The 13744-nt window shown below is 32.4% G+C and overlaps 6 protein-coding genes across 6 annotated transcripts; 3 read left to right on the top strand and 3 right to left on the bottom strand. All coding sequences in view use genetic code 12, as the record gives it.

The window, feature by feature from the left end:
• Positions 1-208: 208 nt before the first annotated feature.
• Positions 209-3566, bottom strand: PDR6 (Pdr6p). Its single transcript, XM_064882744.1, has 2 exons — positions 3342-3566; positions 209-3252 (listed from the first exon to the last, which is right to left on the bottom strand). Exons 1-2 carry the CDS (start codon positions 3375-3377, stop codon positions 265-267), a joined length of 3024 nt encoding a protein of 1007 aa, XP_064735829.1. The 5' UTR covers positions 3378-3566; the 3' UTR covers positions 209-264.
• A 155-nt stretch (positions 3567-3721) lies between these two features.
• Positions 3722-5953, top strand: CDH1 (Cdh1p). The gene has a single exon (XM_064885153.1). It carries the CDS (start codon positions 4066-4068, stop codon positions 5914-5916), a length of 1851 nt encoding a protein of 616 aa, XP_064735828.1. The 5' UTR covers positions 3722-4065; the 3' UTR covers positions 5917-5953.
• A 1-nt stretch (position 5954) lies between these two features.
• SAS2 (Sas2p) lies at positions 5955-7448 on the bottom strand. The gene has a single exon (XM_064885154.1). The coding sequence runs from the start codon at positions 7216-7218 to the stop codon at positions 6091-6093; it is 1128 nt and encodes a 375-aa protein (XP_064735827.1). The 5' UTR covers positions 7219-7448; the 3' UTR covers positions 5955-6090.
• DPB4 (DNA polymerase epsilon noncatalytic subunit) lies at positions 7381-8449 on the top strand. Its single transcript, XM_064885152.1, has one exon. It carries the CDS (start codon positions 7680-7682, stop codon positions 8412-8414), a length of 735 nt encoding a protein of 244 aa, XP_064735826.1. The 5' UTR covers positions 7381-7679; the 3' UTR covers positions 8415-8449.
• RJT21DRAFT_123502 (uncharacterized protein) lies at positions 8246-9529 on the bottom strand. The gene is made up of 2 exons (XM_064882743.1): positions 9422-9529; positions 8246-9341 (listed from the first exon to the last, which is right to left on the bottom strand). The coding sequence occupies exons 1-2, from the start codon at positions 9447-9449 to the stop codon at positions 8485-8487; spliced, it is 885 nt and encodes a 294-aa protein (XP_064735825.1). The 5' UTR covers positions 9450-9529; the 3' UTR covers positions 8246-8484.
• Positions 9530-9748: 219 nt separating this feature from the next.
• On the top strand, positions 9749-13733 carry RJT21DRAFT_110765 (ATP-dependent RNA helicase; the record flags this gene model as incomplete). The annotated part of the gene is made up of 2 exons (XM_064879926.1): positions 9749-11963; positions 12006-13733. 2 exons carry the CDS (start codon positions 9749-9751, stop codon positions 13682-13684), a joined length of 3894 nt encoding a protein of 1297 aa, XP_064735824.1. The 3' UTR covers positions 13685-13733.
• Between the last annotated feature and the right edge of the window lie 11 nt (positions 13734-13744).

The following is a 13744-nucleotide window of genomic DNA, read 5'->3' as shown; positions in this document are numbered from 1 at the left end:
AGGGATATCGGTTATAACTTGCCTTTTTTTTGCAGCAACTTATATGGCGGTTTAGCCAGCAAACGACCTTTCAAAACATACGTTACTATACATATACATAGATAGAAGTTGCAGGAGTGATGTATATGAAGTTATCCCATAGTTAGATAGAATAAAGAAATAAAAGTTCTACTCATTGGTTTCTAGTTATATTTAATAATGTAATATTCTACTCAACAATTTTATTACGTTACAGTACTATTTGCATTATCTATCTATTTGCAGCTATTGCTTAAATTCTACTAAATTATTACAGTCCAACCAAAAGGCCTTTAAAACTTCATTGGCTTGTCTTTGCCCTCTTGTCAACATAAGTTTACTAATAAATTGATCGACAAATGGCCCATTGAACTTACCATTATCTACCAACTTATGAATTAATTTTACTCTCAACCAGTTCTTAACTAGTAATGGATATTTGGCTACCAACGTTCTAAACAACTGATAGAAATATTCTGTATTGGATCGAGGATTATCGATGAATGAATCAATTAAGCTAGACAATAATGAATATCCCAAAGGATGGGAGTCATCTATAATGAACTGATTGCTAATTAGATCTCGTATAAACTCTTGTTCAGAAGATTTGCCTCGTCTTAGGGTTAACAACATATTCCAAAATTTAGTCACCGACTTTATAACATATGTCTCATTATATGTCAATGCTGAAATACCAAACTTTAATACAGTATGAGTAAATAACGGTAAATGAATAACTAATGATGGACTCTTTTCTAGTACAGTAGCGAACAAACCCATTGATGATTTAATCAAATCGGTATCGGCTTGTATGTAAGTCAATTTATCAATGAATACTTTTGTGACTAATTCTTCAAAAGAACTTAACGATATATGTATACTATTGGTTATGACTATTGATTCAATTAATTTATATATTAAAGACACTGACCCTGAATTACATTTTTGAATTTTGAGCATTAAATAGTTGAACATTACCTGTAATTCAAATTTGAATGGACCATTGATGGGTTCCAGTAATCCACATTTGAATATATGACAACACTTCTCAGTGCACAAAGTCTCATCAACCAATGGACTATAGTTTAATGATAACTCATTAATGACTTTTAAAATAGACTGTTTAATATGATGTTGATCTTCAGTCCAATAGGCTTGTGTTTGATACGATTGTTCGGCAGTAAAGTAATCATCAAGATCTTCAGGTAATTCAGTTGCCTTGGCAATCTCATCAATACAACCTAATAAACTGACTGCATAGTCCCGGACATCTTCCTCTTCATTAGGACCTAAAAGAGCAATTTTCTCAAGTACTACATCCACAAGACATGAAATAACATCACCTAGTTTAATAGGATCCTTCAAAGAATTAACTATTGATACAAAGGAATTGACAAGTCTTTCTCTTATTAAACTATCAAACTGGACATTCTTAATCACCGCAAGAACAATGGTTTGTAACTGAGGTAAAAATGGGACCAATTTAGTTTTGGAATTCTGACAGATCTTCAATATTGTTTTTGACGAAATTAAAGCTTGACTAGCATGAACTTTATCAGTAGGTTGATCTAGAATAATAGAAAATAAGTAATTAAAAGTTACAGTGATATGTTTATCACCCTGAGAAGTTTTAAAGTAGAATGGTAAAGATGATAGGAAATTCAATAAAGTAATATTGATTTGATGATCCTTAAAGTTTTGATCAATGATTTCAATTAATCCATGTTGGAATAATTGATCGATATGGGGGATTAGAGCTTCAGTTGATTCATCATCATAAAACGTCAAGTCATCAGTAATCTTATAAATTAAATAAAGAGATGCTTCAATATCTAGTGATACTTGTTGACTAGGAGTTGACCCAAATTCAATTAATTTATCTAGTATAGTCTTACATAATAATGAATAGATGGAAGTATTCAATAATGAATAAAGTAATTGAAATACTTCGGCCACTCTTATTCGGAAATGATTGAATTCCGTTGACATTTTACTACCAAACACATGACATTTTCTCCAGTAAATTATACCAACATTTATTAAAATCTCTGCCTGTAAAGTTGGATTAGTGTTTTTCATTATTTCTCCATCATCAATAAATGTACTAATGAATTCTTCCCAGAATATAAGAAATTGATCACTAAGTTTTTCATCCTCTATAGGATTACCAGGGAAATCAGTTAATGATACAGCCATTTCAAGAATTTGTAATACTTGAGGATTAGATAAATTTCTTGCTAAATATAAGATATTCAAATTTAAATATGCTATAATTAAATCAGCAAAATTCTCAATCTCTTGTTGATATATTTCCATTAATTCTTTATTATTAAGAATTGCTCTAGAGAATTTAACCCCAAATTGATCTGGTTCAAATAGTACTTGAGTAAGTAAAGGTTTATATGGATTTAAAATTTTAGGATAATCTTCTAAAATTTGAGATAATACCGTACTACATTTACTGACTATATCTATTGTATTTTCAAGATCTTCAAATTTTAATTGTTTAAATGTATACATCACTAATGGTTGCAAAGTTATTTCATTAGCAGTATATGATATTTGAGATCCATGTTCTGCCATTCCAATATAGGTAGACCATGCAAATAAACAATCCAATGCTAATTTATGTAATTCATGCAGTTCTGATGTAATATCATAATGAATAAGAAATTCATACATGGCTCGTAAATTGGGGAATATGACTGTGAATATAAGTTGATGAATTGATGATAATTTAGTATTATCACGTTTTCGAATATCTTCTACAATAATCGTATGTAAATGAATTAATAATCTAAACTGATCATTAGTTAATTCTGAAAAATTTGCATTGGCATTACCAATTTTGAAAAAGTATCTACTTAATGGATCAAGTAGCGCTTGATCTCCATTATCCATCCCATTATGATCTATGAATAATAAGGATATATTACTTAATAACTTTTTGATTATGAATAGATTGGAATCGAAATTATCCGTTTGTAAAGTAATTGTATAATCTATTAGTTCATCAAATATAGAAGTAATTTGATTATGAGTTAAGGCTTCTTTATAAGTATTTAAGAATACGGTAAATGTTAAGGCTCCAAAGTATCGACAATATTTGGAAGGATTCTTTACAAGTAGTTGAGCCAATTGATATCCCAGTTCTGACTTCTGTATAGTCTGTAAGTAATCCTGAAGTTGTCTAATCTTGTCAGTATCATTAGTACTATATACTGATTCGATGGACTATAGACATATAAATGTTAGTTATACCCCACAAAATTGGTGTAAAACCGGAAAAATCAGCGAATTTCCTAAACTGGAAAGTTACGTACCTGAACTACCAACTCTATATTCCAATCTTGAGCCATAATAAGTTGTGGTTAGTTTAGAGTAGTAACAGTTGTTGTAGTAGATGAACTTTTCACTTCCATATTGGGAATCAGGACCTGCATAGTGGCTCTCTCTCTCTCTCTCTCTCTCTCTCCACCACTCCACGGAACCCAACCATAAGAAGATATGGGGACGTAAAGTATACTCAATCTGAATACTGATATGTGAAGGACCTGTATATGGTGTTGTCTAAGTATTTGTCTTACTATCTGTGTATGTCTTAATAAGTCTGGTATGTCACACTACTTCATTGTCTCTTAGTCTCCACACACTTCTGTCACTACTTCCATTACACTATCTATAGACTACTATAAACTTACATACTATCACACACCCATAACCCACACTATGCCTTCAGTATCACTTCAGTATCACTATCACACCAGCACTCTTTACTAACCCTCTACGCTATCCCCTCTACACTATCCCCTCTACTATCCCTACCCTTCCATGCTGATTGCAAAATCCTCGCCTCCCACACGACCTTTCTCAACCACCTGCGATTTCCCACTTCGACCTAACCACTACACCACCACTGATAAACCCTCTATAAACCTCTAAAACCAACACTATTCAGTACGACACCCTCCCTAACAATCCATATAGAAGTTTCACAACACAAAAGGGCGTGTGGTGATACAATTTCAGGTGCTGTCAATATCCCCAATGCATCCTCCTGGTGAACCGTCTTCGAATTCGAATTTGAATTACTCAAACTCCAACTCCTCCAATACGTCTCAAAACAATACTACTACTAATAATAATAATAATAGTCGAAGAAATATATTTGAAACTCCCAGATCTCCATCTCGGTCAACTAGAACTGTAGATCCTCCTCGATTAAATGAAGCACCCAGTTTAATATCTACATCCCCACGAAGAAGAAATCATAAATCAGTATTTAGTGATAGGTATATTCCTAATCGTACGGGGATTGATCTTCAAACGGCTTTTAGTTTATCAAATGAAGAAGTTTTACCTGATTTAAGAAACAATAAAAATATAGACAATGAAATTGAAATTCGAAAGGAAGAAGAAGCTAATCGAACATTTTCTACCGTATTAAAAGCAGAATTATTTGGTGATAATGTTCCTATGACAACGGTGGGTTTATCTAATTCTTTAAATACTATTAATAATTCTTCAAATAATCGATTAAATAAACCAAAATTCCCTACCGTACGACCCAATAGTACGGGTAATATGTCTACTTCAAGAACTATTCCTGATCATCCAGTAACAAGTCTTACTGGAAGTCCTCCTCGACCTTCAGTACCTTCAACTCCATATATAAGTTCAGTTATTCCACCTTCCGGTTCATCACATAATAATTCAGCAACTACCAATAGCCTTAATTCAATAAATAAAGACAATGAAGATAATAGTGTAACGAGTACTCCCCGTCGTAAAACTAATCTTTTTACATATCAATCACCTCAAAAATCTCGACCTATATCAAGAGATTTACAGCAAGAATTATATTCATTATCACCAGTAAGACAAGAATCTCAAAAATTATTATTATCACCTCAAAAGAAACCTCGAAATATTTCCAAAGTTCCTTATAGAGTTCTTGATGCACCAGAATTATCGGATGATTTTTATTTAAATTTAGTGGATTGGGGTCAACAAGATATATTAGCAGTTGGATTAGGTGATAGTGTATATTTATGGGATGGAGCTACACAATCAGTTGATAGATTATGTAATTTATCCAATAAAGATAAAGTTACAAGTTTAAATTGGATTGGGTCTGGAACTCATCTTGCAATTGGTACATCTAAAGGATTAGTTGAAATATGGGATGCTACTAAAATTAAATGTGTTAGAACTATGACAGGTCATAGTCTTCGAGTTAGTTCATTAGCTTGGAATGAACATATTTTATCAAGTGGTTCAAGAGATCGAAGTATTTTAAATAGAGATGTTCGAATTGAGAATCATTATATTAATAAATTCGAAAGTCATAAACAAGAAGTTTGTGGATTAAAATGGAATGTTGAAGAAAATAAATTAGCTAGTGGAGGTAATGATAATAAATTATTTGTATGGGATGGATTAAATCCCAAACCTTTACATCAATTTAATGATCATATAGCTGCTGTAAAGGCAATTGCTTGGTCACCTCATCAAAGAGGTATACTTGCATCAGGTGGAGGAACTGCAGATAAAACTATAAAGACTTGGAATACTTTAACTGGTAATATGATAAATGATGTTCATACAGGATCTCAAGTTTGTAATCTTATATGGTCAAAGAACTCTAATGAAATTGTATCAACTCATGGATATTCAAGAAATCAAATTATTGTTTGGAAATATCCTTCAATGCAACAAATTGCTCAATTAACTGGTCATACTTATCGTGTATTATATTTATCATTATCTCCTGATGGTGAGACCATTGTGACAGGAGCTGGTGATGAAACATTAAGATTTTGGAATGTATTTGAAAAGAATAAACATAATGAACCTCCCAGTTCCGTATTACTAGATGCATTTCTGCAATTGCGATAGAGATGTACAGTGTATGTATATATATATTTATATATATATTTATATATATATGTATATATATATGTATATATATATGTATATATATATGTATATATATATGTATATATATATGTATATTTATATGTTTATATATTTACATATATGTTTAGTCTCTTAATGTTACAATTATAGAAGTTAAATTAATAAGCAATCCTCCTTAATCATGCTCTTTTCTTGTATAGGATCAATGTTATGCTCTTTACAGAATAGTTGGAAATTCCCAAGTAGAAGCTGAACATTGCCATGATTATCTGTTTGTAGTAACTTCATATATTCTAAAGTTAATAATATATCTTCCTTTCTAAACCCTGTCCAAGTGGCTAAATCCTTTAATGTAAAAGTATCTTTATCATTAAGATGAGCATATATAACTGTAGCTAATTTTTTAGACCAATAATTTAAATAAGATACTTTACCAAATGGAGATAGAGGGAATTCTGGTCCACTATAATATTGACCCGGAGTTAATTTAGCTAATTCATACAGAAATTCAATAAGTAATGAACCCAAATGTCGTCTTTGAAATGGAGGAAATATACATATACATGCTAAATTATTATCATTATCATAAGCTAAAAGTTCCTTAGAAAAGAATCCCATAGGTTTAAAGAATAATTCATCTTGTGCATCATCAGTATTATCTATACCATAAATTATATAGAAATTGAAATAATCAATATTATAATAAACCGATTTATCATCAAGAAATAATTTACCAAATAAACATAAATTTTGGGCAAATAGACTATGTTGAAATCCTCGTACTTCTCGAATTATATATGGTGAAGATGATGTATCATCTCTATAAACTAATCTGCCTACAGTTGGTTGATATACTCGATACGTACAACAAGCTCGATGTTTTTGAAATTCATTATTATTCATAGTATATGCAAAACAGAATTCACATACGTACAATTGATCTATCCATAGTGAATTATCTTTAGTTTCATTATCATTACTATCATTATTATTATTAGTAGTAGTAGTAGTATCTCCTGTTGAACTGAAACTTTTAGATGATTTCCGTTTCACACTGGGATCCAAGGCTATCTTATTGCTATATTCATAACCCAACATGGAATGTGACCAATCATTACTATTAAAGTAGGCAGCATTACCATACCAAGTATCACAAGTATACTTCCCCAATGTTACTCGACGAATATTAGGCTTATCTAATAATCCATAAAAGGTATTAACTTCTTTTTTGCTCCTACCTTTGCCTTTGGGCCGAGACTTGGTTGACTTGCCATCACTCATGCAATCGTCACTACAAAGTTTATGAGATATTCTTCCAATAGGGTTTGGAGAATGGTGTTTAGTATGTATGCCTAGAGGTGATTTCCGGTTGTCTGGCCGGTTTGCATGTTGGAGGGCTAACCTGCAAAAGAGAGGCAACCGAAACTATATAAAGTACTAATACTATAAAGTCTAGCTCAGTGTATATGACTAGTAGACTGTATATTGAGGTAGGTAGTGAATGACCTATTAGAGAGTAAGTTACATATCACTAACAATTACAAATAGTATACCGTAATAAACACCATAGTGTTAGCAGTATGTCGCTATTAGTATGCTACTGTTAGCGAGACGCGTAGAACCGAAAAATTTCAGTGCCTCTCTAAAGTACATACTGTACTATGTATTTGTATGTAGATCATCTTTACACAGTAACACACCCCCACAGAAGCACATTATAACAATAATAATACCACCACAAGATGCCACCAAAGGGATGGAGAAAGAATGCCGACGGACAGTATCCTCAACCAGCTAAGGACTCCGAATTGGTATCCATTGATGAAATCTTATTTCCGAAGAGTACAGTACAAAAACTTGCCAAGGGGATTATAAGTGAAGATGATGGTAGTAATAATATGATTATTGCTAAGGATGCTTTGATAGCACTTCAAAGATCAGCCACTGTCTTTGTATCTCATTTAATATTTCATGCCAATCAATCATCTAAGAAAGATACTAGGAAAACAGTTAATACTCAAGATATTATTACAGCATTAGAGAAGGCAGAATTTTCTGGATTTATTCCGGAAGTAAAGGAGAAGCTAGCGATATATGAGGGTAATATAGCACTCAAGAAGAAACAAAAGTTAGAAAGTAAAGCTAGAGCTAAGGAGGATACTGAAGATTCTGAATCTTTGGCTAAGAAATTAAAGACTAATGATGACCATGCCGTATCGGTAAAGGATAAGGAAGACAATGAAGACGAAAGTGGAGTTGAAGACAATGAAGAAGAAGGAGAAGAAGTAGAAGAAGTAGAAGAAGTAGAAGAAGTAGAAGAAGTAGAAGAAGTGGAAGATGAAGAAGAAGAAGAGGAGGAGGAACCAAGTGCTAACCCTATTGCACAACTAAGTAAAGAAGAGGCAGAATTAGGAGGTACAGTAGAATCAGACCATGAAAAAGTCGATTCAGAAGCTAGTGATGAAGAAGATGAATAGATATAATGTATATTACAAGTTTTTATTAGTATTGTTATTGTATAATATATAAATTGAAATTGAAGAATGACTACGGTATGCAACGACTAAAGAATGGGAACCCACATTGAGACCCTATAAACAGATATAATATAAATATAATGACTGCTGATACAATTAGAATGAATTTAAAATTGCCAAACCACATTTTCCTCTTAATTTGCAGAGCTCTCTTATGAAATACCAGTGATGATGTATTCAATCTATCAGTTTGATCAACCAATAAATTTATCTTATCCCCTCTACTTAAAAGTTTATTTATATTATCAAGCATTAATTGACGTACTTCATCAACTTCTTCATTAGCCAATAATAATTGATTAGGATGTATATTAATATTATGAGAAGTTTCTCCATCAACATCACTATCAATAGCTCCATAATTATAAATTTGTGAATTAGAACTATACTCTAATTCATGGAATTTAATTATTTGATTCATTATGAGTTTAAATTCTCCTAATCTCGATTTTGATTGAATTGGTGATCCATTAGAATGTTGTTGATGATGATTTGAATGGACTTGTATATCGGTTTCGGTATTCTCCGTTTCTTGTCTAAATTCAATATATTTATCTATAATTTTCTTAAGTACCGTTATAATTAATGCCCGATTTACATCGGAATGTGCTATGGTTATTACAGTTATTAAATCACTACTTCCATCTTTATTTACTAATACTTTTTTCATAAAATATAATACTAACTTAGTGGTAGTATAATTACTAGAAATAGGTATAGATCCTACTATAGTCTTAGAAGAATTTATAAGTCCTAATTCTTGAGAAATTATTTCCGAACAATTTAAATTATTTATTAAAGGAATTAATTGATGATTCTCATAAGTATATAAAGTAGTAGAATTTAATGTTAAAGTCGTATGAATCACTATACATTCTTGTGTTAGTATGGGGGGACAAAATTGTCTAAATGTTTATCATATCCACTATCGGTTTCTTAATACATACAATGACTATAGAGATCGGTATTACTCATATCATCGGAGTTAATAATAATAATATTGATTGTTGTCTATTGGTGGTGGTGGAGGGGGTGAAAATGTCGTTTTTTTAAGTAATTGCTCCATACTTTAGGCTGGTTCAAAAAATCTGGAGTCATCAACAATTAATTGTGTGTCTTTGTGCAGGAACACCTAAATTATATATATATATGAAAGAGGGGCGGCATGGATGTGCACCTTCCCCATTGGGACTCATCTTGAAAAATTATATACTACTACTAGAACAGCCAATAAATAATTGCAAAATCCCATAAATAACGACTAGACCACACAAATGGGGACTTATAGAAAGCGGTTCAATGAGAAGGCGCGGTCGGGAATGCTTGCCAAGCAAGCGGCTTTGAAAAAGGTCAGACAGAAGCAATTTAATCGAGAAGATGAGATAGATTCTCCAGTAGAAGTTGCAACTAATGAACCATCACAACAATTAGAAAATTCCAATGCAGAGATTTTACAACCAGTGACTAAAGAAGAGAAAGAGGAAAGAAAGAGAAAATTGGAAGAATCTTTATTTGGCCATAATAAAGAAACTAAAATGTCCCGAAATAAGAAGAAGAGATTAGATAAGTATATTGAACATCAATTAAAGAGAGAAGAGAAGAAGACATTATTTGAAAAATTATCTAAGACTAAAGTAGATACTTCATTATTTGCCCAATCTAAGGAATTGGGTAAGGGGAAACAGACCAGACGTGAAGAAATGGTTGAAGCTTTGGAATTGGAGAGACAAGGTAGAGGTGATGAACATACTAAAGAGATCTTATATGAGGAAAGACAAGTAGCTGAATGGCCACAAGATGAAACAAATGATATGTTTAATAATTCAGTCGGTGGATCAGATGACGAAGAAGAAGGTCATGATGATGAAGATGAATTAGATAAATTTGGAGACTTTTCTCAATCATCCTCATTTGTTGATAATAGGCCGTCTAAATTTGGAGGTAGTGGAGTTGGATTCGGATTTGCCAATTTAGCTAAAGTAGACAAGAAGCCCAAAGGAGCAGCTTCTCATAAAAAATATACTTGGAGATTAAAGGTAGATCAGGAAGAGAAAAAGAGGAATAAGATTGAGGATGAAAATGATTTCTTGAGTAGTGAAGAGGAGGAAGAAGAAGAGGAGGAAGAAGAAGAGGAGGAAGCAGAAGGGGAAAGCGAAGAGGAAGAAGAGGAGGAGGAAGACATAGGCAACGATGAAGAAGTATCGGATGCAGCTGAAGTTGATGAAGAAGAAGACAATGAAGACGAGGAAGATGATGAGGAAGATGACGAAGAAGAAGATGACGAAGACAGTGAAACCGAAGATGAAGAAGATTTACCAAGACTCTTACAAACCAAACCAAAGCATTCAGATGTCGCTCAATCTTTCAAAGAATGGGCCGAACAACAAGTAAGAAAGATGGAAGGTCGTGACGTTGAGATGACAATGCCAGAATTATCTGAAGAAGCCAAAAAGGGGTTAAGCCATACTATTCATGAAGAAGATATCGACCACTCATCGGATGAAGAAGGCTATATTCCCATCAATAAAGATTTACAAAGAGAAGCATTTTATGTAGATGTAACTCGATCAGAACAGATTCAACAACAAAGAATGCATTTACCAGTATTTGGAGAAGAACATAGAATTATGGAAGCCATATATCATCATGATTGTGTTATAATATGTGGTGAAACTGGTTCAGGTAAGACTACTCAAGTCCCACAATTCTTATATGAAGCAGGATTTGGAAATCATGAAAATAAAATATATCCAGGAATGATTGGTATAACTCAACCTAGAAGAGTTGCAGCCGTATCTATGGCCGAAAGAGTTGGAAATGAATTAGGAGATCATAAAGGAAGGGTTGGTTATCAAATTCGATTTGATACAACCATAAAAGATGAAGGTAAACCCAATGGAACGGCTATGAAATTCATGACTGATGGGGTATTATTAAGGGAAATGATGAGTGATTTTATGTTAAATAAATATTCAGTAATTATAATTGATGAAGCTCATGAAAGAAATATTAATACTGATATTTTAATTGGAATGTTAAGTAGAGTATTGAAATTAAGAAGAAATTATTATGAAAGGGATCCTCTGAAATATAAACCTTTAAAATTAATAATTATGTCGGCTACTTTAAGAGTGTCTGATTTTTCAGAAAATTCGCAGCTATTTAAAGTTCCACCCCCTATTTTAAAAGTTGACGCCAGACAATATCCTGTTAGTGTACATTTTAATAAGAAGACACATTTTGAATATCAAGATGAAGCATTCAGAAAGGCAATTAAAATTCATAAGAAATTACCTCCTGGTGGTATACTTATATTTATGACTGGTCAACAAGAAATCACATCTTTAGTTAAACGGTTAAGATCGGAATTCCCATTTGCTAAGAAATCAAAAGTACCTGTCTATGAATCAACTTCAGCAAATATAAAGAGTTCAGTTCAGAATGATTTTGAAGCTGAAGAAATTGATTTTAGTGTTAAAGTAGAAGTACGTGATGAAGAGAAGAAAGTCCAATTCTATGAAGATCTTGAAGTTAATGAGAATGATGGTGCCAGTGACAGTGATGATGATAATGAAGATGATTCTGATAACGAAGAAGGATTTGATGAGGAAAGAGAAGATCATCAAACTGATGATGATCCCTTATATGTCTTACCTCTTTATTCCTTGTTACCTACCAAACAACAAATGAAAGTATTTGAAGATCCTCCAAAGGGTAGTCGATTATGTGTTGTGGCCACCAATGTAGCAGAAACTTCATTAACTATTCCTGGAATTAGATATGTTATTGATTGTGGTAGAGCCAAAGAAAGAAGATATAATGAAGAGAATGGAGTTCAATCTTTTGAGATCGATTGGATATCAAAGGCATCATCGGATCAAAGATCTGGTAGAGCTGGTAGAACTGGTCCAGGTCATTGTTACCGATTATTTTCTTCAGCCATATATGAGAATTACTTCCCACAATTCAGTAAACCTGAGATTCTTAGAATGCCATTTGAAAGTATCGTATTATCTATGAAGAGTATGGGGATTGATCAAATATCCAATTTCCCTTTCCCCACTCCTCCCGATAGAAGTTCACTTGTAAAAGCTGAAAGATTATTAACTATATTAGGAGCATTAGATGTAGAAAAGAAAACTATAACTGAATTAGGAAGAACTATGTCACTCTTCCCATTAAGTCCAAGATTTGCTAAAATCCTTATAGTAGGAAATCAATTTGGATGTCTTCCTTATATAGTTGCCATAGTTTCAGCATTATCCGTTGGAGATCCTTTCATAGGAGAAAATGAACTTGGAATATCTAACAATAATAACAATAATGATGATGATGATGATGACAATGGTCATGGACATGAAGATCTGGAAGAAGAATCAAAGAAATTAAGAACTAAATTCTATCAATCCAGAGCCCAATTTTCTAGATTAGATTCAACAAGTGATGGATTAATGCTTTTATCAGCTGTATGTGCTTTTGATCATGTTCCAGAAAGTAAAAGATCAACCTTTTTAGCGGGGAATTTCTTAAGAGGTAAAGTTATGGAAGAAATATCCAAGTTGAGAAAACAAGTTAGTTACATTGTCAAAATTTCTACATCAAAGGATTCTATTTCACAACAATCATCAGAATCTGATTCAAAATTGGGAGTTCCTGATAAAAAGCAATTATCAGCCATCAAGCAAATGATAGCTTCGGGATTTATAGATCAAATTGCTATTAGAGGAGATTTAATTTCTTCTGATGTTAGTATTCCTAATAAGACTCATGTTTCTAATATTCCTTATAAAACCATTTTCCCTATTCATGGAAGTAATTTTGAAATGGAAGAATTTGTATATATCCATCCTAATTCAATACTTACTAAATCTGGTCAAATGCCAGGAAATTATTTGGTTTATCAAACATTAAGTACTGGCAATAATACTAAAGAAGGAGTAGCTATGAAAGTTAGAATGAAACCTTTGGTAGAGATTAAAGGTAAACAGTTGACTAGTATTTCTAAGAATTCTCCTCTTTTAACATATTCCAAACCTCTTGGACATCCTTATGCTCCAAAGAATATTACTCCTACTAAACGAGAATGTTATGTTGTACCAAGATTTGGTGCAGCTATAGGTTCTGGAGGGGTAGGCTGGGATTTACCGGCAATTAAAGTAATCCAAGAGAAGAGAGATGGTAATTGGATTATTGAAAAGCATATAATTTAGCATTATTTATAGGATATAATAAACAATTACTTAATAGATAGTTAACTTAAAAGGGGTTTT

Source organism: Scheffersomyces amazonensis (genome assembly GCF_036850825.1).
Source record: "Scheffersomyces amazonensis strain UFMG-HMD-26.3 chromosome Unknown RJT21scaffold_9, whole genome shotgun sequence".
Taxonomy (NCBI): domain Eukaryota; kingdom Fungi; phylum Ascomycota; class Pichiomycetes; order Serinales; family Debaryomycetaceae; genus Scheffersomyces; species Scheffersomyces amazonensis.
The sequence above is the reverse complement of the archived record's forward strand: the minus strand, read 5'-3'. Positions and strand labels throughout refer to the sequence as shown.